A 25,895-nucleotide genomic window follows, 5' to 3' on the forward strand; every position below is an offset into this window, starting at 1 on the left:
CTGATCTTAAATTTTAATTGGATAAAATTGGGGGTTGTTACAAATAAGATGTGTAACAGGCTGTTACAATTAGATTTATCCATTTATATTTATTATATTTATACATGCTATCTAAATTATTTTAGAATACTATAATTATAATTTGGGATGCTGTAATTCATTCAGTTTATATATAATTTACTATATAAAATGCCAAAATAATTTGGAATGCTGTAATTGAATTTGGGATTTTACTTTTAATTACATAATTACGGCAACTCAAAATAATTTGTGTAACATATATAATTGTATTAAAATTTTAATTTTTTATTTTAAAAATAATTAATAATTTTACTAATAAAAGTATTTAAAATAAGTTTACTTAAATATTTAAATATATACTAAAAATACAATTTTTTTTTTTTATTTATTCTCATAGGGATTAAAAATACAATTCAGTTATATAATTTAATAATAAATAAATATATTATATAATAATTCAAAAATTAATACAATTATTAAAAAATATTTAACTTTACAAGTATTATAATTACGTATATTTATGAAAATTAATATATAAATAATTTTGATATTACTGACTAATTTATAAAAAAAATTGATTTTATTTAATTAAAATGGTAAAATTATACTTTAAAATTAGTAAATAAAAAAAAATTTTATCATTATAAAAAATATAAAATTCTTCTATATATTATACTTATAAATTGCTAAAGCTTACTAGTAATAATAGTTACTATACTAGCATTATACTAATGTATCTTCAACTAGAATTAACATTCTAATAAAATACTATTAATTAACATTATATCATAATTTTACTATTACCACCAGTGATGTTTAACAATACTCTATTTTATATTTATACTTATAAAATTAATATACTGTACAACTAGTTTTAAATTTTTAATTAATAAAAAAAATCAATTTTAACTAAAGTAGTAAAATTTTACTCTAAAGTTATAGTAATATTATAAAAAATTATTTTTTTTATAAATTTCATTTTTAATTTATAAAATTAAGTTGTATAAGTTTAATAATATATTTGGAAAAAAAGTTTCAGTTTAAAAAATTTATTTGTAATATAAAGAAATTTTTATTTATATGTATAAAATTGTAAAATATAATATATATAAAATTAATATAAAACTAAAATTACATTACTAGTAAATTTCATTGAAAATAAATCTTTTCTAATAAATGTAAAATTAATTCATTATATTAAATAAAATTTATTTTAATAAAAATATAATATAAATCATCTTTATTTTTATTTTTATTTTTTTTTCTGCAATGTATTTGTATATATTTTAAATAATTTTTTTTTTTTATATATTTTAGAAGTATCTTTATAGTTAGGCATATATAGCAACTAATTTTATAATTTTAAATTATAATTGATATAAAAATAATTTAATAGTATTAAAATTTATTTTATAAAAATAAATATTTATAAAAAAAAGAAGTAGCTATATAGATTATATTTTTTTTAAAAAGTATAATTATATAAATAATTGTATAGAAATTAACCTGTATTTTATTTTTATTATTATTTTTATATTTTTTTTTAAATTTTCAATATTTTCAATATTTTAATATTTTTTAATTTATTATTATTTAATAGGTTTAAATTTTATATGCAAATGCATTGCAATGCACCCTTTATAATATCTCATATATAAAAGTCAAAAATACTATTCTAATACTTTGGTCTTTAAGTAAAGTTATAAGGTAAGTAAAAATACACATAATATGTGTCTTTTAAAAGCTTTATAATATATATTGTACATAAAGCTTATACAATATTTATTCAAAAATTAGGAAATTTAACAATATTATGTAATAAGAAATGATCAACATATTTATTATAAGAAAATTATCAAAAAAAGGGAATATATTGCTATGCATTTACATAAAAATAGTTTTTCCTTTTTAATTACCATTTAATCCATTCAATTTGTAGAAATAAATATTAAAAATATTTTTACTTATTTTTTTTTTTAAATAAAAAATAAAAATATCTTATTTAATATTTTATTTTTTTTATTTTTTTTATAAAATATAAATTAATTAATTTATTATAAATAAAGTTTTTTATACTTTTATTTTATATATAAAATCCTAAATATTAATAGTTTAATAAAAAGATATTTTATAATAATAATAAATATAAACCTTTAATCTTTTAAAATAAAAGTTTTTAATAATTTATTACAAATAAAATTATTTTTTTTATATAATATTGCAATTAAAACTAATAATTAAATAATAAAAACTTAACCTTTACTTTTATAAATTTTTTTATTTATATTTATAATATTTTTAAAATATTTTAAATAAATATAATTAAACAAATATATTATTATATATTATTTAATGGATAAATCTAATTGTAACAGCCTGTTACGCGTCTTATTTGTAATAACCCCCAATTTTATCCAATTAAAATTTAAGATCAGGCGTAATGTAAACAAAAACAAAAGATTAGTTGTGTAACTAAGATAAAAGAATTTTTTAAAAAATTTCAAGAAACTGCTTATAACTTAAAATTTTGTCTATGAAACTGTCTTAAGTACATTAAGTAAAAGTTTTCCAAATTAAATTTTGCATATAAAAATTTTATTTGTGAAACACATATTAAATTTATTATTAAAAAAAAATAAAAAAAAGATGTTACAAATAAGATATATAACAGGCTGTTACAAATACATTTTTTCTTATTTAATATAAATATATAAATTACTATTTTAAATAATTTACTAATAATATATAGTTTAAAATTTATTTAATTAAAAAAATTGAATAATATATAAAATTAAATATTATAATTTTATTTTTAAATACTAATTACTTTACACTTAACGTAGTCAAAGTGATTCCTATTGGGTAGTTAGGTAGAGTATAGGTAGAAGTTATGTAGCGTTATCTGTTATTATTCGAATTTTATTTATATACTGAAATTTATTTATTTATCAATTTTAAAATATATTAATTTACAATTGAAAATATATTGTTATTAACATTTATTTAAATTACAAACAAAAAAAAGCTATATTAGACTAATTGCGCAGTGATCTGCAATTCCACAATCACGTGATTCGTGTTTTGACGTCTCTCATAAAATATCATTATCCGTCACAAAACCTAAAAGTATAAAGAAACATTAATAAAATAGTTCTTAAAGAAAAAATATTCTTTTTCCAAATTCATACTTCCCAAAGAAAAGTCTGGTTGAAACCTATAAAGAAAAACCTAAGTCCAATTTAAAAAATAAAAAATTTAAATCCAAAAGCTGTGATCAAAATCTACAAACAGAAATTCCGAATCAAAGTCAAAGCCAAAGTTTGAATCAATCCTACAAAAAGATAATCAAATAGCCTACAAAAAAGAAAATAATATCCAAAGTAAAAGTTCAAAATACCCATAAAAAAGAAATTTCAAGATAAAATGAATCAAAGTAGCTATAAAAAGAAAATCTAAGTCAAAAGTTGAAGTAAACTACAAAATAAAAATTAAATTAAAAGATGAATCAACCTACTAAAAAAATCCAGAGTTAGAATCTCCAAAGCTGAAGTTCGAAATGAAGCAACCTACAAAATGAAAATTTTTCAAAGTCCAGGCCAAAATCAAAACGAAACAACTTATAAAAGAAAAAAAGACCAAACTGAAGTTGAATTGAAGCCAAAGTCCGGACTGAATGTCTTAGACTAGAATCAAACTAGTCAAAGCAATGCTGCTCTCCGCCAGGATAAGACTAAAAAATTAAAAAATTAAACAAAGTCAAAGCCCTACAAAAAAGAAAAAGAAAATCAAGTTTGAATTTGACTTACAAAAAAGAAAAAGAAATACAAGTCCAAATTCAAAGTTAAAGCCCTACAAAAAAGAAAGAAAATCTAAGTCCAAGGTTGAAATGACGAACCTACAAAAAAGAAAAAGAAATTCCAATTCTGATGAAATGTTAGCATAATATTTCATATAAATAAGAAAAAAAATGGATTTCGAAATAAGAAATCTAGAACCAAAGTTAAAGGAACCTACAAAATAGAAAAACAATGAAACTTTAAAATATTTCATAAAAGAAAGAGGAAAAAATTAAATTTCTAAGCAAAACTTACTCAAGATATCCAAGTTGAAGCCGGATTCTACAGAATAAAAAAGAAAATTTAGTTTTGTCAAAAAAATAATTAATAAAATATAAAAAAAAAGTTTTATCTATAAAATTCAATGCGTAACTTACAATCCAATTCAAGAAGTCCAATCCAAGAAGGGGCTAGCACCTACAAAAAAAAAGAAGAAATATTTAGTTTCTTCAAAAAAATTTAAAAAAAATGTTTTTTTGAAGTTTCAATGTGAAACTTACTAATCCATCCAAGAAGTCTAGTCCAAGAAGGGGCTGGCACCTACGAAAAAAAGAAGAAATATTCAGTTTCTTCAAAAAAATTAAAAAAAAAATATTTTGTTAAGATTTTAATGCGAAACTTACTGAACCAATCCAAGAAGTCTAATCCAAGGAGGCCGGCAACTACGAAAAAAAATAATAAATAATTAGTTTCTTTAAAAAAACTTTAAAAAAGTTAAAACAAAGTTTTAAAGTTTCGCTTTGGAACATACCCAATAATTCAAAGAAGTCCAACCAAATCGAAGCTGATACCTGCGAAAAAAAAGAAGAAATGGTTTAGTAAACTGTTCTTTAATAAAAAAAATGAAAGTTTCTTCAAAACTTACCCACTTGAAGAACACCCAATATATAGAATAAAAAAAAGAAACAAGTTTTCTTCAAAAGAAAATTCAAAAGAAAAACTTTAGAAAAAAAATTTTGAAGCTTTCGCTTCAAAATTTACCCAAAGATTCAACCTGAAATGGAAGCTGGTCTTAGAATAAAACTTAACTTCAAAACTTTTGAGCCAAAACTAAAGCTTCTGAACTTAAATTTAGACTTTCGTATCAAAAGTCTATTTTTAAATAATGATTCTAAATGTAGATCATTACTGTTTATGTAAATCCTCTTGGAGATAAATTTTAATTTTTCTTCCGCTCATAATAATTATTTTAAATGTGTAAAGATGTAGAGAATTACTTATATCATGTGTTGATAGTTAATCAGCCATAAATTGGTATATATCTTTAGCAAATTATATTAAAGGTGTTATAAGAATGTAAAAAGTTTTCAATAATAAATATTATGGATGTTGATGTATTTTTTTTTACGTTAATCAAAAAAAAAATCCACTTCATAATAATGTAATATGTCAATCAAAATCGAAAAAAAACATAAAATCTCAATGAAAAAAAAAAGATTTTTTTTCGTACATTAATTTTATTTTAAGTTATCAAAGCCGCAGTTAAACGCAGCCAACCCGCAGCAATAACATGACTTTCCGGAGATTAAAATAATTATCGATTCTAAAAAAAATTTGCTATTTGATAATCTCAACTAACTGCAGCCTAAACGTGACTTATTAGTATTGTGATCTAATAAATTAAAAAAAATGAGGCAGAGTAGTTGCGTAACTGATGTCTATTGGTTACCAATAGGTGTCTACTATGCAACTACTCTGCCTCAAATATATGAGTTTCAGTAAAGTAATACTAAAATTTTAATTTCTTTTTATTTATTAATTTTAAAAATGTAAATTACTATTATTATTTAATAAAAAAAATTAATAACAAAATATTTTTAATATTTAAAAAATCTATAATTAATATAATTTTATTTATTAATTTTATAGATAATTATATTACTATTAAATATATTTTAAATTTTAATAAAAGAAATTTAATAATTTTTTATAATTATAGAATTTTACAGTATCTTTAAAAATAGTTATAATAATTTTAATATGTATTTTTCTTTACTTATCTAATAAAATGTGTTAAGGGGAGTTACATATATTATGTAATATTCAGTTTAATATAAATTTACTCCCCTCCCCCCTTATCAGATTTAATAACCAATCAAATTATAATATTTATAAATTATATATTTTATTAAGTGTAATGTAAGATTTCTATTATCCCTCCTCTCCTTTCGATAATTACGTAATATCCTGTAGTTCTTCTAACTTTTTTAAAAAAAAAGTAAAAAAAAAAATAATTTTAATTTTTTCTTATTTATAAAAGTAATAATAAAAAAAATGCTTAAAAATATAAATAAAATGTTATAAATAAATAAATTTTTTCTTTAATAATTTATAATAATTTTAGAATTTTATTATTATTAATTATCAAATTTTAAAATTTTACAAAAAAAAATAAATTTTATAATTAATATAAAAATAGATTATTAAAATAAAAACATTTTAAATTAATAATTAATTTAAAAATAAAAAACCTAAAATAATAATATTAATTAAATTTTCTTTTAATTATTTTTATAGGTTAAAATACTATAATAATACATATTACCTTATTGTTTAATTAAAGTTAAAATTAAAAAATTAATCTATACCTTATATATACTATAAAATTATTATTATTTCTATAAAAGGAATTTAATAATTAACAATTTTCCAAAAAAGGCTAAAAATAAAATTATGTAATAAGACTTATAAAATATATATTAAGTAAAAAAAAAAGTAAAATATTTATAATATAATTTTTTTTTAAAAAAAAAATGCAAATTTTATTGAAATTTTAATTTACAATATATTAATTTTTGTATGAAAAAAAAATAAATGCTATTTATAATATTCATTTGATTTTTAAAATAAAGAAGAAAAAAAATACTTATTTATAAAGAATATAAAAGCAGTTATTTGATATTTTTTTTTAATAAAAGCAGTTCTTTGAATAATACAAAAATTATATAATAGAGTTCAATTTTTGTTATTAAACTAATTATGTAAAGAAGCTAACTTTTTTAAGTATACAAAGCATAAGATTTTTAAGGCCATGCCATTTTTATTTGAAATTTTATTTAAAAGTCACGTGATGCAAGATGATTAGCCACAAATAGGAATAAGAAACGTTTGCGTTTTTTGCTAGAACTTTTCCACTGCATCTAGAATATTTCAAAATTATAAAAAATTTAAGTATTAAAGAAGTATGATTTTTTAATATTAAAACGAGTACTTTTGTAATAGCAAATCAACTTTGTTGAAAAAAAAAAGAGAAAACCAACCTTTCACCATGAAAACCATTCATCAATGGTTTACATAAAAGTTGAATATAAAAGAAAATATTTTCATTAGAAATTATCAATGCATTCAAATAAGAAAATTTTTTAATAAAATATTTCCAAATTTGAATTACAACGGTACGATGATGCTCAATAAACTCAAAAACGTGACTAATTGGATAAAGCTTATATTTACTTCACCGCATTTGACGCTTCTCTATTTTCTTTTGTAGGATTCGATAGGGATATTGGGAGTGATAATTATTCCAAAGAATACATAATGTGATAATTATCTTTAAATTCTACTTGATTATCTCGTGAATTAGAATACTACTATTTTTTTTAATGGGAATTACCAAAGTTTTCGGTATCACCGTTAATAGTTATGCATAATATGCATGTAACATGATATAAAAAGTAAATTAATGAACTTTAAAAATTAATTTAACCCAACCCCAATGAAACAAACGAATATCCTATCTAACAAACCTTATTTTAAGTTCAAAGATAATACTATTTTTTATGCACAAATATAGACATCTAGAGAGTTATCACTACATGTTATCGTAACACCCAAAGAAAAAAGGTTTCGAAAAAAACTGAAAAAAAATTTGCGAGGAGGGACAAAAGAAAAATAGGGAACTGCGATACCATTTAATTAATAACACAAGACAGTACTGAAAGAGTTAGAGCCGAAGGTTATTACTGAATTCTCGGCAATACCTTAGAATGTTTCGGTAGAACTTTTGAATATTTAATATAAAACTTCCCAAACCCGTTCGGAAATCAAAAGTACCCACATAATCCCGATCCTAAAATGTTGTACGATGACATAATCGACCTGAAAGGAGTGTCGTAGAGAAACATAACTATATTTTTTGTGGCTTAATAGGTTTCATAAACGTGGCTGTGCACAAATACGCCAAAACAGGGAATTTAACTAATTCACATTTCAATGAACTGTAATTTGAGACTAATTTTTTTTGTTGGATCACTACGCCCATAATATACTGGAGTTTTACCTTTCATATAATAAATTAATTGTATGCAAAACAAATACGGTAAAGAATAATAAATTAAGCAGTATACATATTAATTATAATACAGTTTCGCTATTGGCCGAGGTTAGTACAAATAAATAAGTAAAGGTTCGGAAACAAATTAATTTATTAAGTAATGATCAAATAATTACATCCTTTTTTTTATAGTTACTGCGTAAATAAAATTACGGAATGTTGATCTTACACGACGCAGCATTAAACTAGTTTAGATCATGCGTTAATATATGAAAATTTAAATAATTTTCTATAACGTAATTCTAACCTTTAGAGTCGAAAGAAACGAAATTCATTAGAACAAAAAAATTATTATTTATTATATGATGAAGTCATTATATTTACATATCTTAAAAGGAGGCCACGAATAAATTTGATAATCAATTAATCCATTAGTAAATTTTTATTATATAAAATTTTCATAATAAAAGCGCGTCGAAATAAAAATAATATATTATTTATTTAGTGTAATAAATATTTATAAATAATAAATATATATAAATAAAATAAATTATATAATATATAATTATATATATATATACACATATATATATTATAATATATAAATAAAATAGTACATAATTTAAATTCCAAATAAAGCTTATAGTAATCAATTTTTTTTTTAAAATAATGTTATATCAACACGTGAATTTATATTACTTACAGGTAATTAATGTACTTACAAGTAATTAATTATTATTAATTATCATGTTCGGATCTAATTTTTAATAATATTCAGCCTTCGATTATTAAATATTCGGAATAATCGGGAATTCCTATTAAGTAAGGAAAGGGGGGGATTCAATTAATGGAAATAAACACAGTAATTCGATTATAAGATTGTTAGAATTCTATAATAATAATCATCAGTAATCTTCTTAACTTTAAAATAATGAGTAACAATCATTAATATTGATCCTATTATAAATTATTATATCAGAAACGCCAATGGACCCGAGTAAATCTGCACTTTTGTTACATACAGGAAAAAAAAAAAATTTTTTATATTACAAGTTACAATTCGAACAAAGAAATCGATTTTTTATGATTTTATGAAAATTTTTTTTTAGGTTAAATTATACATATTTTTTTTCTATATAAGATTGCAAATACTTGTGAAAATAACACAAATAATTGAATTTGGACGTGTCTTTTATGTATATTGCATCATTGTTATTAAAATCTGATCAAAACAAAACCCTTTTATGACTCTTCTTTTGGAATCTCACTCAATATATGGTTTTCTTTATTTTTCTTTTTTTAAAGAAAGATACTCTATTTACATTATTTATATCATCCAAGTATAACGTTACATTTCTACCATTATATATTTTATGTATTTATCCTTATATTGTGCAATAGAATCATATCAAATGTAGAAATTGTGTCCAGTTATCTACTTCACCGTTTCGATCCGCTTTAATTTCATTTAAACATTCGTTTATAAAGCTACACAAATAACCGAATGACATAATATGCTAACTAAATTCATTTTTGCTGCGCATTCATGTTCAAATAGCTTTGAAAGTAGGCATTTAAATAGTTACACGTGTCAAATCTATAAAGAGTATAGTATTCATAGAAAATTTCGTAATAGTAATAATCGAGAATTTCATTGAATAACGTTTGGTAATGGTGGCACGTGAATATTCGTTTTTTTAAATGTATTTATATACTAGTTTGTCGCAAAAAATTTAAAAATTGCCCGCATTGAAATCCCCTTTCGAAGAGATGTTCTCTATTTCACTCCTTTAAAAAAAAAATCGCAAAGAGATTAATTTCTTTATCATTCGATCATTCATTCGGGTCGAGGTTATTCACTTCCTCACAAAATTAAATGATGTTGTATGTTCGTTCATTTATTTTTTATTTTTATTTATTTTTATTTTTATTTTTTTATTGTTTTGCTGTATATGCTGTATAATCAAAAAATTTTGTCCTTTTAACTTATCTACTTCTCCTTTCCCTATATTTTTACATTAATAAATTGAAGAAGATAAAAAAAAAAATGCAACCCACGGACTTGATTTCTACGAACAAACGTACTCTTTTAAAATTACCTACAGAAATTTTTTACGTTATTATGGATATGTTAGGGACAAATGATCTGCGGAAACTTTCATGGACCTGTAAACTATTGTACCACATCGCACGCAAATATCACTTCGGAATCATTTCTCCCATTTGGGAACCGGAAGAAATTTCGCATATTGATATCCCTATCGCTTACTATAGACATGGAGTGTGGTTAAACGATATTTTTTATTTACCGATTTTTCGTAAAGAGAATCCGATTTGTTGGTTGCTCGATCTAACAAATAAACCGATCAAATGGTTTCAAAAACCCTTAATTATCGAATCTGGTTCAGAACATCAATATGAACCAATAAAATATTACGCTTCAGCTGCAATTAAAAATTTTATTTATATTTTTGGTGGAGAAAATATCGATAAAGGTATAACTACCAACATTTTTTACGAATTAAATATATACACGTTTATTTTACGTGTTATAAACAAAAATAACGAGAATAATGAAAACTTTACTCCAACCCCTCGAATGATGCATACACTTGACGTTATAGACAATCATCGTTTAGCGATGTTTGGTGGATTAATTATTGACGGTATATATTAAAATATATATATATATATATTTATTTATATTTATATTTTTATTTATTTATTTATTTATTTATTAAAATGAATAGCTTGTACTCTTAAATTTTCATATTTTAGTAAAAAATAATTTTAATCTTTTTATTTTTAAAAATAGATAAAAAATTTTCTTTCGATAGCAAAGATTTTGCAATATACGATATTAAATCGAAAAGTTGGAATTATTATGTCCAAGAATCTAACATTCCATATCGACGATCTTTACCGTGTTCTCACATAACGAAAGGGAAACTTTATATTTACGGTGGTCAAAAATACAAATTTTTTTCGAATTCTTCGGAAATTCATGACGATGAGGATATTTCGGTCTTCGATTTTTATAAAGAAAAATGGTATAAACTATTAAATCTTCCCATCGAAGGAAGAACCTCAATGTTACTCCCGTCCGATTGGAAATCAACTACATCGGCTTACCAGAAACCTGTACCGGGTAAAAGAATTTTTGCTGGAATGTTTACGATGAATAATCGAATTGCAATATTTGGAGGTTCTAAAAAAGATGATTATAATTGGAATAATGAAGAAGTAAATCGCCCATGGGAGTTAATGCACTTATTATCTACAGTTAATCATCATTGGGAATATATTAGAATAAAAAATTTACCGCAAATTGAAGTTTTAACAATTTATTGGAAAGGTTGGAATGTTCATGAAGGATTATTTCTTATCGGAAAAGATAAAAAAGAAGGAAAACTAATTATGGGTTGGGTTAAGGACTCAAAATTTATAATTTAAAAAATTATGCCATCATATTTTAATCTTTTAATCAACAATACTTTATATAAGCTTTTGTAACAAATTTTACGCGAATCATAAGAAATAAAAATAAGCTATGCAATTTTAGTCCGGATTCAGGTTTTTTTTTTCCCAATCAGTTGTTGATTATATAATATTGATGTTTATTGGAACATCCGCTCATTCTTGCTGTGTGACAATATTGCGTCATTGTTGCGTCACAGTCCACGAGTTAATCATGGGATCATTTACCCTAACCATTCGTAAAATTTTTTAAATTTTTAAGCATTTAAATCGGAGATCGACACACGAAAGAGTCTAGGAATGAGTACAATGTTAAAAATTGCAAAAAATTTGTATCCTTTTTTTTTTTTGTACTTTTGAGTTGAAATATTCTTGATATAAAAGAGATTTCCTTTTTTTTCGCGAATTTTTGTAGTGTATAAACTCAAATACTTCAAAAATACTTAATGATTTTTAGTTAATGACTAATTGTCAATATTTTTTTATAAAAACCATTCTAAGCTTTTCTTTTTCAATGAAACAAGAGATTTGTTTGTGGTGTTACATTCTCAGGTATTATATTTCTTAGGTTAAATTTGACGGACGCAAGTCGTTATTTTCGGGTAAAAGGCTGATTAATAATTTTTTAATAATTATGTAGGAGAACGTATAATTGAACAAATAAATACGCCCATATGGCGTTAATATAAGGCACAACCCGCATGGAATGATGAACAAAAATCCTATAATAGGATCTTTAAAATTCGTAAAGTTGTGCGTCTATGATATTTCTGATTGACGCGTATTAATTACTTAAACAAACTAATATAGAAAATTTGAAAACGGAGTCTGGGACCTTCCTTATAAGTGGAAATTACGGGAATTGACTAAAAAGTCGACTCATTTAAAATTGCTCAAAAAAAAATATTATCCGTAATATATATATATATATATATTAAGGGAATTTGAATTTTGTATAATAGATTTTATCAGTAATTTTAAAATAATAGCTCACAAATGAAATGGATATGTGGATACTAAAACGAAAAGTATAAATTCCTGAAGAACAAGAATAAAATTATACAAATATGGAATACAAGATATTTTTGGAGATGATATTTAGTTAAAGGAGACTTACGCCAAATAACCTATAATTTAATTCAAGACAAAAGGTGGCTTATATCGAATGGCGCAAAAGTATAGAGCGTAGTAATATTAATCGGAGATTATTTCACATAATTAAGACAACAAAATATGCAAAGAAATCAATTTGGAAAAGAACAACGGTATGACATACTGCCAAGTCAAATGTTTCTTAGAAAAACTTTATACATACGATAAATTGCAAAAAGTATATCCGAAACATAATGTGGAATTATTTAGAATAATATATAATAGCTATCTCAATCAAATCATAATAGATATTATTATTAAAATTAAATGGGCAGAACATCACTTTATGTTTGGGTTCGTCAAACATATACAAAAAAATCAGAAATTATACCGCCAAGTAACTAGATTACCTCGATGTACTAATATTGTGTCAAAAGTGAAAATAGAAATTTTGGAAGAGAATTATCGAATATGAAAAATGATAGGGTTAATTAGGAGAAAAGGAGTTATAAAATAATCGTCAAAGTCAAATAATCCTTTGACTAAAGGATACCTAGTTGATCGATCCGAAAAAGTTGTTATTTGGTACGAACAGTACATAGAAGATAGTTGATTTATCTGTTATAGTTTTTAGAATAGTTAACATACGTTTTGGGTTTTATTATACAATAACTGTCGCAAGTTATTTATTATATATTAATATTTTATTTCAATAAAAAACGATTAATGAAAAAAATGTATCATATATTATTAGGCGTAATTGTTATGAAAAAATTAGTAATATAAATTTTTATAATTGAAGAAACTCAAAATCCAGTCATAATCGTCACAAGAAAATGCAAATTGCTTTGAAATCAAGAGCAATCTAAAATATTTCTTTGAAATGGATCGATTACATTTTTTCGAATAATATCGAGTAATTTACAATTAAAGATATACTGTATATTTGATATTAAATCATTTATATAATTATTTCCAAATTTTTTTAAATGAATAAATTCAAATTTAAGACGAATCATTAGTTAAGGAATCAATTACTTCCAAACAAATCAGAATTCATTCAGCGTAATATGAAACTTTTTGATTCATAACATTCACGCGAGTTCAATGTGAAATATTGAGAGCATGTAAAGTATGAACTTGGATTCAAGTTATGGTAAGTAAAAATTAGAAAGATTTACCAGGAAATTTTGATATATTCCAAAAGACTGTTGGTATAGGTATTGATTTTCATCTTTATCGAAAAAGTAATTATTAAAAAATTTTAAAAATTGTTTTTTTGTAAACACTTAATGGAATGTTATGGAAAGTTTCAATTGCTGTGTCAAGTCAAGCCTTTAGATTTATTACAAGAATATGATAAATTCACTCAAGTTTGTGTAAAATAATTCGAAATAACTAGAAACTTACAAAAAAACCCAATCGTTATATGCTAAGAATTTATAACCATTGGTTTAACATAATTTGTAAAAATTTTAACTTTTATTTGCCCGACTTTTTTTGTACTTCCTATAAATTAAAAGGATCAATAAATATTTATTATCAATAATAAATACGACTTAAAGTTGCACATACAAATAATATAAATAAACATTCTATCTCTATTAATAAACTAAATACAGTATACATAATAATTTAAATAATAATTATACCCTCCCCCTCTTGCTTGGTCTTCCTTCATCCTTTCCACTATGACCATGTTTTCCCCTCGTTCCTCCATGTGTTGTTCCTCCCTGTCCTTGCACGGCCGAATTCGCTGTTGGTGGCACCTTCATATCATTATCTTCACTCTTAACAGCTCGTAATGGGTATTGATAATGCTGTCCTTCAAATGAACTATTCCGTGAAAATTATTAGAACAAATTTTACCTTAAGTAGAGGATCAAAAAAAAAAAAAATTACTTACTCCATAGACGGTTTAGGTTCTTCACTAAAATATGGATGAAGTAATGCATCTTCTGCAGTAATACGCTTAACTGGATCATATTCCAACATAGCCGATAAAAGTGCAAAACCTGCATCCGAATTTGACGAACATGAGTTATTATAAAATTCACGAAGTCGATTTGGTGATCTAATTTGTAAATAAAGTTGTGTTAATACCAGAAAATTAGAAAGCGTAACTTGAAATCGGTACTTACGATCTAAAACTAGCCAAATTAGGATACTCTGGCTGTTGTTCTATGGTAGCCCACTGTTCCTCTATATTCAAAGAATAAAACTTCCAGTTAGTTAACTAATCAAAGTAAAGAAATCAATATGTAATTTTGAAAATCACATACTTGTTGGTTTTCCCAAAACGTCAAAAATCTTATTCAATTGATTTTTCTGAAACGGGACATTCTTTTTGTTATCCATTTTTGCTTCTTCACCTTTAAAAATAGGTCTCAATGTCAAAAGCTCGGCAAAAATACACCCAACTGCCCATATATCTATTAATCAAAAACTATTAATAAATAATTATTCATTATATACGAGGAATAAATAAAAATCTTACCTATAGCTTTAGTATAATGTCTTGATCCCAGTAAAAGTTCTGGAGCTCTGTACCATATAGTTACGACAACTTTGTCACCATTAAATAACGGCTGCAATGGACGTTCATAAATTCTTGCTAAACCCAAATCTCCTGATTTATCCAATGAAATTTAATATTAAACTTTAATTTGTCTATTTAATACATATATAAATAATATTTTACAGTACCAATCTTCACAACACCATCAGCAGTCACTAAAATATTTGCAGGTTTCAAATCTCTATGCAGAACCCAATTTGCATGGAGATATGCTACTCCATTAAGCAATTGCCATAAAAATGACTTTATGGTAAATTCTGGAATTGGTTTTCTTTCTTGTTGGCTATGATGATGAATAATTTGCTAATAAAAAATTAATTAATATAATAATTGTAATTTTAAAACAAGAATTATAAAATACGGTTTAATTAATTATTTACAAGAAAATCATGTTCGGCGTATTCAAACACCATATGAATCGAATTGTCCTCTAATAATACTTCTTGCAATGAAATAATATTTTGATGTTGAAGCTCTCTACATAACTAAATTAAATTAATAACTTGATAAATAATTCATTCAAAAAATTGAGCTTAATATAAATAAAAGATGATATATTAAGTTGAAAGTACCGATATTTCTCGACATGCGGACTGTGATATTCCAGTATACGTATGTGTATCTCCTTCCTTATCTGGTTTAAACTTTTTTATTGCATATACAAGTTCCTTTTCTTCTCCATCAGCACTATGAAAAAAGATTTAAATTTGAAAAATTCACTTCAAGTAATATAATTGAGACGAATAATGTTTTATCAAACCTTTTCACAGTCTTTTTTGCCTTGGCCTTATAAACTCTTCCGTAAGTTCCTGAACTAATAAATCCTATTACTTGATATTTATCTTCAACTCGAACTCTCTCAGTTTCTCGTTTTGTTCTAAATTCTGCCAACATGTTTTAATAATGAAAAAAAAAATAAAAAAATTAGATTAAAAATTGCTTTATTATTAAAAATCTCTGCATTATGTAATAAAGGATCGATGGTTACATATAAATATGCTACACATGTTTAATCCAAACATAATACTAAGCCACAAAAAAATTTTTTCAAGCCACAATAATGCACGAGAATAATGAGAATATTAATTAAAAAACAGTTAATATAAACGCATCATCTAATCAAACATACGCAAAAAATAGAAACCCCTTTGAATTCCGTTCAAAAAATTTGCGAGAAGATATATTAAAATTAATTACAAGGCATCTTCATCTTCATCCTTTAATTCCAAATGAAAATAATGAATATTTTTCAACTAATGAGATTTGGGTTATATCTGTTAAAGAAATGTATGATTTTGTATTAAACATGATCTTAGGTATGTATATGTGGACGAATTGGTATCAAAAGGATCATTGGATTCTATAGGCTTGCGCAGCAAATTCAAATGAACTATGCTTATTCAAACAACTATGTTAATTGGGTCCCATTGGAAAGTGATTAAACGGGATTTTTTTGCCCAAATTTTTTCGTCCTAGACTAGATTTGGTAGTCTTTATCATTATTAAACGATTAATTCCACATCATCAACAACGCCAATTCAATTTTAAAAGGAAGAGAAAAGCCTTCATGGAAAAAAGACTTTAAAAGAGAGTGGAGAAAACTTGAAAAACATGAAGAAAAAGAAGATGTTCACGTAACAAATACTGAAAAATGGATTTGTAGCTGTCATGCATTTCTTTTAATTCAGTGGCCTATGTGTTATCACCTTGTACTATTACAGAAAGGTTTGGGAAATGATTTGTCATTTTTTACAGGTGAAACGACAAGGAGTTTATCCATTCTTGAAATATGAAAAAAGGGATCAAGAAAATGGTGACAATTCACAAAAGAATAAAATATGTGTAGCATTTTCAAACTCAAATGGTAATTTTCAAAAGATTTTATTGATTTTATAATTATAATATTGCTAATTTTTTCATTTTTTTTTTATTTATAAGCTTTACGTGATGTTACAAATGATTTAGTTATCAATAATGGCAGCATACAAAATAATGAAGAAATAAAAGATGGTGAATTAATTTTTGCCGAACTGGAAACTTATTTAGATGAAGCTAAAAAAATAGTTATAGAACAACACCAAGCAAAAAATTATCACTGGGCCAATTCAGTAGTTAAAAATTTTTCAGAAATGAAAAGGTAGTTGATGATATTAAATCATATTCAAGAAGAATAACTTTTCCACGCACTTGGAAGGATCATAACGAGAATACAATGTTCTTAGAGTAGCTCCTTTATTAATATGTACACGTTTAATAAAACCTATCTAGTAATAATATATCAATAAAAATATGTGTAGTCTTATAAAATTACTTTAAAATTTGGTGTATTTTATTAATTATTTTAAAGTTATTGCATTATAAAAATATAAAAAATAATAAAAGTAAACGAAAATTAATATTGGTAATGAATAGGAGGGATGTTGATTAGACATTTTGATTTGTAGTACAATCAAAATATCACGTGACTGTAACTTTTGTTACGGACTTACGGTGCTCTTTCCATTGGTGAAAAAAATTATATTTTAGTTGCTATCTGGAACTTATTTCATGCATACAGAATAAAACACAAGCCCGAAATGTGGGTAAATACTGTGAAGATTCTTATCATATCGAATTTATTGTTTATTTTAATGCATATCTCTAAGCTAATCTGTGTATTGTCCTTTTTATCGAAAATTAGAATTAAAGCTAAAAATTTAATGCTCTACTGATGAATTTGATGAATTTGTATAATAAATTCTAATAAAATATGCTAACATGCTACAATTGCAATAAAAAACTTTATTACTATATAAATTTTTCGTCAAACAACCCTAAATACTCATTTATAAAATTTTATACATTGAATCCTTTTCGTGCTTTAACTAGAAGCTCCCAGAGATCCAGGTTAAATCCTCCAGCCGCAACCGCGGGAATGCCATTAGGATCTCTATCGAAAAGCTCTGCTGCAGGAATGTTCATTTGGTACATTGGAATACCGGCCATATTGCAAGGAGGACAATTAACACCATTTACGGTGCGTCCAACACCAATAAAGTTATTAGGAGGAACATTCATATTAATGATATAGTTCACGGTTGGTTGCGCAGGATCTGCTGTCCCAAAAGATATGACATTGACCGGGGTCAGAGGATTTTGATTTGTACGAAGATATAAAGCGGCAATTAGTACAAAGGTATTATCTACACGTAGATCAAATATTTTAATAACCAGCACGATCTGAATTGATGTTGCTTGAGAAAAGTAAAGTGCCACTTTTTGATGCAAGTCAGGAAGGCTCTGTGTGTAACCAACTTCAATTATCATCGTTGGATATGCCCACAAAATCAGTCCATTGCTTTAAATGAGGACGGTCTTCTGGCCGAACCCAAGAGTCAGGCTCCTTCACACTATTTTGCCCTACAATCATATTTGTATCATATCCATATTCCAATTCCTGATTATTCCAACTGAACATCACTGCTGATACCATTGAATGGGGAGCTAAAGGTATTTCATATGCCTTGATTTTTCCATCATGCAAGTATATACGAACTGGAAAACTTGGGTTCTTGTCACGATAATCGAGATATTCTTCGAGCGAAACATTTTCATTTAAAATTATTTCGCATGATCCCGTGTATTCACCATGCTCTTCTAATTGTGGTAAAGCGAGCAAACGTTCCCTGGTTGAATTAATATCCTTAGAAAGAAGTTGGATCCTTTTCCTTTTCTGTTTTTCCTCTTGTATAGTTTGTGAGGATGTTGAAGAGTCGATAGTGGAAGCAGACCGGAAATCAGACTGAGGAGTAGGCTTCGGTATCGCTAGATCTCGAGGCCATTTTTAAGTGTGATCGTTTAGATTTTTTTTGCAGAATGATTTTATCGCATAAATCAAATTACTAATTACAAATTATTTATTTGGAAGTAGTACAAATAGATAAAAAATATCACGTGACAAATTTTCGATGCAACTATTATTACTGATTTTTCAGATAGAGGTAGCGATGAAATATATGATGCTATCAAAGAGGGAGGGAGTACGCGGATCCTGGGCCATTTAATGCGAGTCCCGGCATCAAGTTATTTCTTTGCTCTTTCGCATTTTTGAAAAATATTTATAATTTATTTCTATCTCTATAACTAACTACGAGATTTCCTGCTTTTTCAACACTAGATTTTCGAAATAAAATATCCCACCCATATTTACAGAATTTTTGTCTATATTCATCTCTACATAATATATAAAATATTATTCCTCGAACTTGTAGTATAGTTACGGGAGTATTAGCAACTGAGGTAAAAAAATAATATTTCCAATTCATATTTTAATACTTATATACTTCATTTTCACAATATTCCATTCCGCTTTATATACAAGAAATTGATTGCTTAATTTCTTCTGCGCTACGATACTGCCAAGAATTCTGCGCGTAAAGATGCTTATGCTGATTACCCCAGCGTACCCACGAAAGTGGCAACATCAGGAACATTTTTGTCATACATAATCATGCATATTTTGACGTAATTGCATCTTAAACTCGTCCCAAATTAATTTAAGGCGTGACTAAAATTTTTGGATGATGATAATTTCAACTTGCAGGCTGTTTTGTCTCGGATTATAAATATTCACCTATTGCAAGAAAAGTTCCATTAGAGTGGGCTTGCCACCAAAGAAGCGCTTCTTCATCATATGGCAAAGCTGGATATCTTATTATTTCAGCAAAGTCAGGGTAGTAGTGTTATTTTAGAAGTTACTCATTGTGGCTTTTGGAAATGTTCGCGAAAGGCAGCAATGGCATTTGTTGTTCCGATTGAAAACCAAGGAATGATGTAATAACAATTATTCTAATTATGACATGGACGTTTGTTCGAGTTCTTTAATCATAGGTATATATATTGTAAATTATAAGCAATTTATGATTTATCAAAGTTTCTTAAATTCGGACATAATACTTAACTTCTAATTGAGACATGGATGTTTGTTAAATTCGGACTTAATACTTATCAACTTTTATGATCTTCTCCGATAGAATACCAAGGAATGATGTAATAACAATTATCCTAATTAGGACATGGACGTTTGCTCGAGTACTTTAATAATGTGTATTTATACTGTAAATAGTAAGTAATTGATAAATTATCAAAGATTATTAAATTCGGACTTAATATTTATCAATTTTATGAACATTGTACATAGTAACATGGTTTTATTTTTTGATTTCTGATAGAGGAGTACGTGTAATTTGGTTTGCTATCAATCATATTTTGTCATGAACATTTGCGCGCGTTTTCAAATTCAAGATCTGGTAAGAATTATCAACAAAAAAATCGGATATTTCAGAACATTGCACATAATAATATGGTTTTTTTTTGATTTTCTGATAAAGGAGTACTTAGAAACTGTTATGTTACCAATCATAATCTGGCATGAACATTTGCGCGCGTTTTCACATTCATGATCAGGTAAGATGCATCACATAATATTAATCAAAAATCGGTTCAGTATTTTTTAAAATTGCTCAAAATGGCAAGGGTTTTTTTTTATTTTCTGCTAGAAAAGTACGTTGAAAGCGTTTTGTTACAAAACATTGTTGTCATGAACATTTGCTCGCTTTTTCACAATCAGATCAGGTAAGATGCATCTATAATATTAATCAAAAATCGGCTATTTCTTAACATCGCACATAATGATAAGGTTTTTTTTTTGATTTTCCGATAGAGAACTACGTTGAAAGCGGTTTGTTACAAATCATTTTTTGTCATGAACATTTGCTCGCTTTTTCACAATCCGACCAGGTATGATTTTTCATATAAGTAGAATCTAAAATTGGTTGTTTCAGGGGATTACACATAATAACATGGTTTCTTTTTTTGATTTCTGATAGAGGAGTACTTAGAAACTGTTATATTACCAATCATATTCTGTCATGAACATTTGCGCGCGTTTTCACATTCATGATCAGGTAAGATGCATCATATAATATTAATCAAAAATCGGTTATTTCTTAACATTGCTCTTAATAACTTAGTTTTTTTATTTGATTTTCTGATATAGGAGTACGAGGAATGCGTTTCGGTACATATCATTTTTTGTCATGAACATTTGCTCGCTTTTTCACAATCAGATCAAGGTAAGATTCATCATATAAGAAGAATCAAAAATTGATTATTTCAGAGGATTGCACATAATAACATTGTTTCTTTTTTTTTGATTTTTTGAAATTTTATAATTTTTTTATTGAATTCAAAACAAAAATTCGCAATATAGCTTACGATGATCTTTATGATGGATTTTTACGATCCTTGAGCTTATTATTACGACAAGCAAATTGAGATTTTGGCGACGATTTATCTTTATTATCTTATATTGAATCGAATAATAGGTTTAAAGTAGATGATGAGTTTTGGACTTTTATAGATAAATGCTTAAAGGAGACTTATGTTAATATACCGATGATTTGGATGATAACTTGAATAAGTCTTATTTTATTGTGATCCAATTAGTCAATATGATGTATTAAGTTTTTAATTTTTATACTCCTTTATATTAAATCGTTATTGACAAATACTTTATGTTCAATATTTAGTAAGATATACATTTTATATAATAAAAATTTTTTTTTTTGTATTAAGTAATAACATTAAATTGTTTTAAATCAATTTCTTCTATTAATTCAATTGGATATCTTTGAGAGAACTTTTACTACAAAAATTTGCTTCCTGGTTTTTTTTTGAAAGAAAATCAAAAATGCGATAAAATAATATTGAATAATTAAGTATTGATCAAGAAAAGAGGTAAGGGCTGAAAGGTCAATTAATCTTGACATAGAATATCTCAATGTTGCCCTTTCTATTGCTGTTAATGTTCCCCTGTCCTTATCTTAAATAAGGATGAACAAGTTAAGAAAAGCGCACGTTGATAGAAGAAAACTAATACGCTGTATGAGAATTGTTAGCCAAAATTTTTGGTTAAATATTGAAAGCTGGCATAACAAGTTTATTTCTGAGGATAATGTTAATAGGATTAAAAATCTTTTGCGTATCATGGTTCATATTTATGGTAAATAATTAAAATTTTTGTTCTAAATTGATAGAAAAATTTGTTAATAGTTATTTATATTTTCAGGCTTTAAACTTGCTTTGATGGTATATGATGAAGAATATTTTCCTTTTGGTAGAGTAAGGTTAAAATGTTGATGATAATTGTCGCAATATCTAATTTATTTATTTATTCAATTAGCTATTGAGGTTTCTAACATTTTGACTTTAAAACAATCGAGAATGTGTAAATTAAAAAAGTTAAGAGAATAAAATTATCGGAATCTAACTCGTAATAGTTTATTAATTTAATTTAAAAAATTTCCTTTCTACTGTAATGCGCTCATATTTTCGAAATTTGCCAAATGTAAAGCAAATTTTTTTCACAAGAATAATTTTATGATAGTATTTTTATTATTTGAAGAAAAATAGTAAAACAAAACACAAAATAATAAAATAATATTTCTAATAAATCTGATAAATAAAACATAAATCAGATTGAATACAACTAATAAAAATATCGAAAAACATCGGATTACAATATTTTAAATAAAATAAATTTATTTATTAGTTGTGGCAGTGTTTTTCAGTATTCAATAATTAATTTATAAGCCATGATTATAATTTCAATGACAATGCAACAATTTACTCGATAAGAGATGCTTTATAACATGTACAGTAACTAACTCTTAAATTCAATCGTCTTAGTTTGAATGCTATCGCAATTCGTCATGCCCGGAAAGAATTAATAATCGGAATGGTCTGGAAAAGCTAATAGAAACAAGTAGAACAAGGGTTAAACAAGGGTTAACATAATTTTCGCGTCATACTTTTAGAGTTTCTCTCCCTAAATTTGCTGTCCCATTTAGAGTACCCACAATCACTTTTTTTTCACTCACTTTTAAGCTAAAAACAATTCATGTTGGACAAAAGGCGTAAAAATTTTTTTTCTTTTTTTCTTAAAGAATCCAAGAGATATTGCAAATGAAGCCAAATTTAAAATCTTATTTATTTTTACTGACGCGATTATTTATATATGTAAATGGATTCCCAAAAAAATACAAATTTTAAAAAATTCTCAGCCTAATTAATGCCAAATTCGAAATTTCATTTATTTTCGTTGCATATTTAATAATGATCTGCAAAAATAGAACAAAGTATTATGGTTATATTAAATTTTGGGAATTCAAAATCAAATTGAGTTAAATAGCAAGAGATTTAACACATAAAAATACAATTTTATTAAACACTTTATTAAAATTACGACTCTATAACACTGTGCCGATCCAATCACCTCTAAATTGATTTTTATAACAATGGAATTTAACATTTCAACTGATATATTTGAAGACTTAACGTATTTGCTTTATAATAAAACTTTTGATGTAAAAATTAAAGTTGGGAAGGAAAATGATATTAAAGAATTCAGTGCACATTCTACTATATTATCTACTAGATCAATTCATTTTCAAAACGCTTTATCCAATCAAACAAAAGAATCCGGATGTTTTATTTTAGAAAAACCTAATATTTCACCCTCAATATTTAACATTCTTTTAAAGTAAGTAGAACTTGATAATTATAGCAGCATCATAAATTTGATAAAAACCTTCGATCTTAATTTCTTAAAATTATTTAGATATATTTATTCAGGAAAGTTAACAGTGAAGAAAAATGTGAAATGCCTTTACGTTATAATCGCAGCTTATGATTTACAATTGCAAAACGTTGTAGAACATCTTGAAAATTATTTCAAAGAAAATGATTCGGCTTGGAAGCTTCCTAAAGATTTCTTTATCATTAGTGAACAGAGACAACTTAAACAATTAGAAGAACAAGTATTAAAGTTAGCATGCACAGATCCAATAATCATATTTAATTGTAAAGATTTTCCGCAACTTAATGAAGGATTTCTTATTCGACTTTTAAAACGTAATGATCTTGAATTGAATGAAATTAACATTTTTTATTATTTGGTCAAATGGGGAATTGTGAATACTGGTCTAACTTTAAATAAAAAATCATTTTCACCAATTTTAATTTTTGATAAAGATAGATCAATTTTAGATTTCGTTATAGATACAAGAAAGTGGACCCCAATTGATTTTATGAATTTGGAAAAAACTATACGAAATTGCATTCCTCATATTCGATTTTATCAAATGTCACTTGGTGATTATACGGAAGTCAAAAATGAATTTAAAGATATCCTTCCAAATGGACTTGATGATGAAATTATGCAACATTTCAAAGATTCTAATCCTTTAATGAGAATTCCATCTAATGATAATATATTACCACCAAGAGAATCAGCTTGTCCATTTGATTCTAACATCATTAATGCGAAAGATGTAGCATTGATTGCAACTTGGATCAATGGAGGGAAAGGAAAAAAACATGTGTTTCAATTTAAAAATATACATTTCAAATTTGAATGTGTCTATCGTAGTAGTATTGATGGATTTGACAAATATGATAATTTATACAAATATAAGAGAGTTGTTATTGTAATTAAAGTTCGTAATTCAGGAGAAATTATTGGTGTATACAATCCATTTGGATGGGATATTAGTTACAGTGAATATATCCTGTTTAAATTGTTTAGAGATTTTCTATCTCGATATTTTATTTTTTCTTTAACTAATAGGGTCAATCCAATTATAAGTTATCATAAAGAAGGAGCTATGTCAAAAATATCAAATGAGAGACACATTCTATTTGGTACATCAGATTTATCTATTAATGGTATTTATTGCACTAGTGAACAACACTCTTTTAAGAAAAAAATAATTGATAAAGTAAGGTTTGAAATAGATGAATTGGAAGTATTTCACATTACTAATAAAAATATTGTTATAACACTTTCAAGCAATATTCCTTTTTTAATTATCATTTTTATATTGTATTGGCTTTGGATTTTAATAATTTTTATAATTCTTAATAAAAAGTAATATAAAAAGTAGTAGAAGTAGTATATGGTCTCAACTGCTTTTTGATTTATTTTTTTGTTGAAAAAAAAATTATAAAAATATAAAAGAAAATGTATTTATTTATTGGCAATTTCTATTTGTACACGGGGTGTTTAAACACGGGTCATATTAGTAGATTAAAAACGGCATTCAAAACCTCCTTTAATGCCTTAAGTAAACTTGCAGAGCAGGTGAAAATACATATATTTATCTGTAATATAATAAGAATAAAAAGTAAAAGAGTATAATGTCGGTAGCATTCAATTTCAAATTAAAAAACAAAAAATTAGTCTATTAAAAATTAGGCAATTTCTATTTGTACACGGGGTGTTTAAACACGGGTATTAGTAGATTAAAAACGGCATTCAAAACCTTCTTTAATGCCTTAAGTAAACTTGCAGAGCAGGTGAAAATACATATATTTATCTGTAATATAATAAGAATAAAAAGTAAAAGAGTATAATGTTGGTAGCATTCAATTTCAAATTAAAAAACAAAAAATTAGTCTATTAAAAATTATATTTATATGACCCGTGTACAAACACCCGTGTAAACTTAGAAATTTTCTTATTTATTTTATCTTTATATTTCTTTTTTATCCAAAATTTTTATCAAAAAATTAAAAAAGG

General features: G+C 25.1%; 6 protein-coding genes across 6 annotated transcripts; 4 read left to right on the top strand and 2 right to left on the bottom strand.

Moving 5' to 3' along the window:
* Nucleotides 1-10,177: 10,177 nt before the first annotated feature.
* Nucleotides 10,178-11,583, top strand: OCT59_006702 (uncharacterized protein; the record flags this gene model as incomplete). Its single annotated transcript, XM_066141444.1, has 2 exons — nucleotides 10,178-10,796; nucleotides 10,946-11,583. 2 exons carry the CDS (start codon nucleotides 10,178-10,180, stop codon nucleotides 11,581-11,583), a joined length of 1,257 nt encoding a protein of 418 aa, XP_065998231.1.
* Nucleotides 11,584-14,181: 2,598 nt separating this feature from the next.
* On the bottom strand, nucleotides 14,182-16,171 carry OCT59_006703 (cyclin-dependent protein kinase; the record flags this gene model as incomplete). Its single annotated transcript, XM_066141445.1, has 10 exons — nucleotides 14,182-14,208; nucleotides 14,352-14,535; nucleotides 14,606-14,773; nucleotides 14,841-14,901; nucleotides 14,982-15,131; nucleotides 15,197-15,328; nucleotides 15,406-15,580; nucleotides 15,658-15,762; nucleotides 15,850-15,964; nucleotides 16,038-16,171. The coding sequence occupies 10 exons, from the start codon at nucleotides 16,169-16,171 to the stop codon at nucleotides 14,182-14,184; spliced, it is 1,251 nt and encodes a 416-aa protein (XP_065998232.1).
* Nucleotides 16,172-16,393: 222 nt separating this feature from the next.
* OCT59_006704 (uncharacterized protein) lies at nucleotides 16,394-17,593 on the top strand. The gene is made up of 2 exons (XM_066141448.1): nucleotides 16,394-17,141; nucleotides 17,216-17,593. Exons 1-2 carry the CDS (start codon nucleotides 17,012-17,014, stop codon nucleotides 17,416-17,418), a joined length of 333 nt encoding a protein of 110 aa, XP_065998233.1. The 5' UTR covers nucleotides 16,394-17,011; the 3' UTR covers nucleotides 17,419-17,593.
* OCT59_006705 (uncharacterized protein) lies at nucleotides 17,581-19,762 on the bottom strand (the record flags this gene model as incomplete). Its single annotated transcript, XM_066141449.1, has 3 exons — nucleotides 17,581-18,496; nucleotides 18,600-19,081; nucleotides 19,723-19,762. 3 exons carry the CDS (start codon nucleotides 19,760-19,762, stop codon nucleotides 18,113-18,115), a joined length of 906 nt encoding a protein of 301 aa, XP_065998234.1. The 3' UTR covers nucleotides 17,581-18,112.
* Nucleotides 19,763-20,529: 767 nt separating this feature from the next.
* Nucleotides 20,530-21,190, top strand: OCT59_006706 (uncharacterized protein; the record flags this gene model as incomplete). Its single annotated transcript, XM_066141450.1, has 5 exons — nucleotides 20,530-20,565; nucleotides 20,647-20,661; nucleotides 20,831-20,890; nucleotides 20,979-21,055; nucleotides 21,145-21,190. The coding sequence occupies 5 exons, from the start codon at nucleotides 20,530-20,532 to the stop codon at nucleotides 21,188-21,190; spliced, it is 234 nt and encodes a 77-aa protein (XP_065998235.1).
* A 2,423-nt stretch (nucleotides 21,191-23,613) lies between these two features.
* OCT59_006707 (uncharacterized protein) lies at nucleotides 23,614-25,248 on the top strand (the record flags this gene model as incomplete). Its single annotated transcript, XM_066141451.1, has 2 exons — nucleotides 23,614-23,654; nucleotides 23,937-25,248. 2 exons carry the CDS (start codon nucleotides 23,614-23,616, stop codon nucleotides 25,246-25,248), a joined length of 1,353 nt encoding a protein of 450 aa, XP_065998236.1.
* Between the last annotated feature and the right edge of the window lie 647 nt (nucleotides 25,249-25,895).

This window comes from Rhizophagus irregularis, chromosome 14, assembly GCF_026210795.1.
Source record: "Rhizophagus irregularis chromosome 14, complete sequence".
NCBI classification, from domain to species: Eukaryota; Fungi; Glomeromycota; class Glomeromycetes; order Glomerales; family Glomeraceae; genus Rhizophagus; species Rhizophagus irregularis.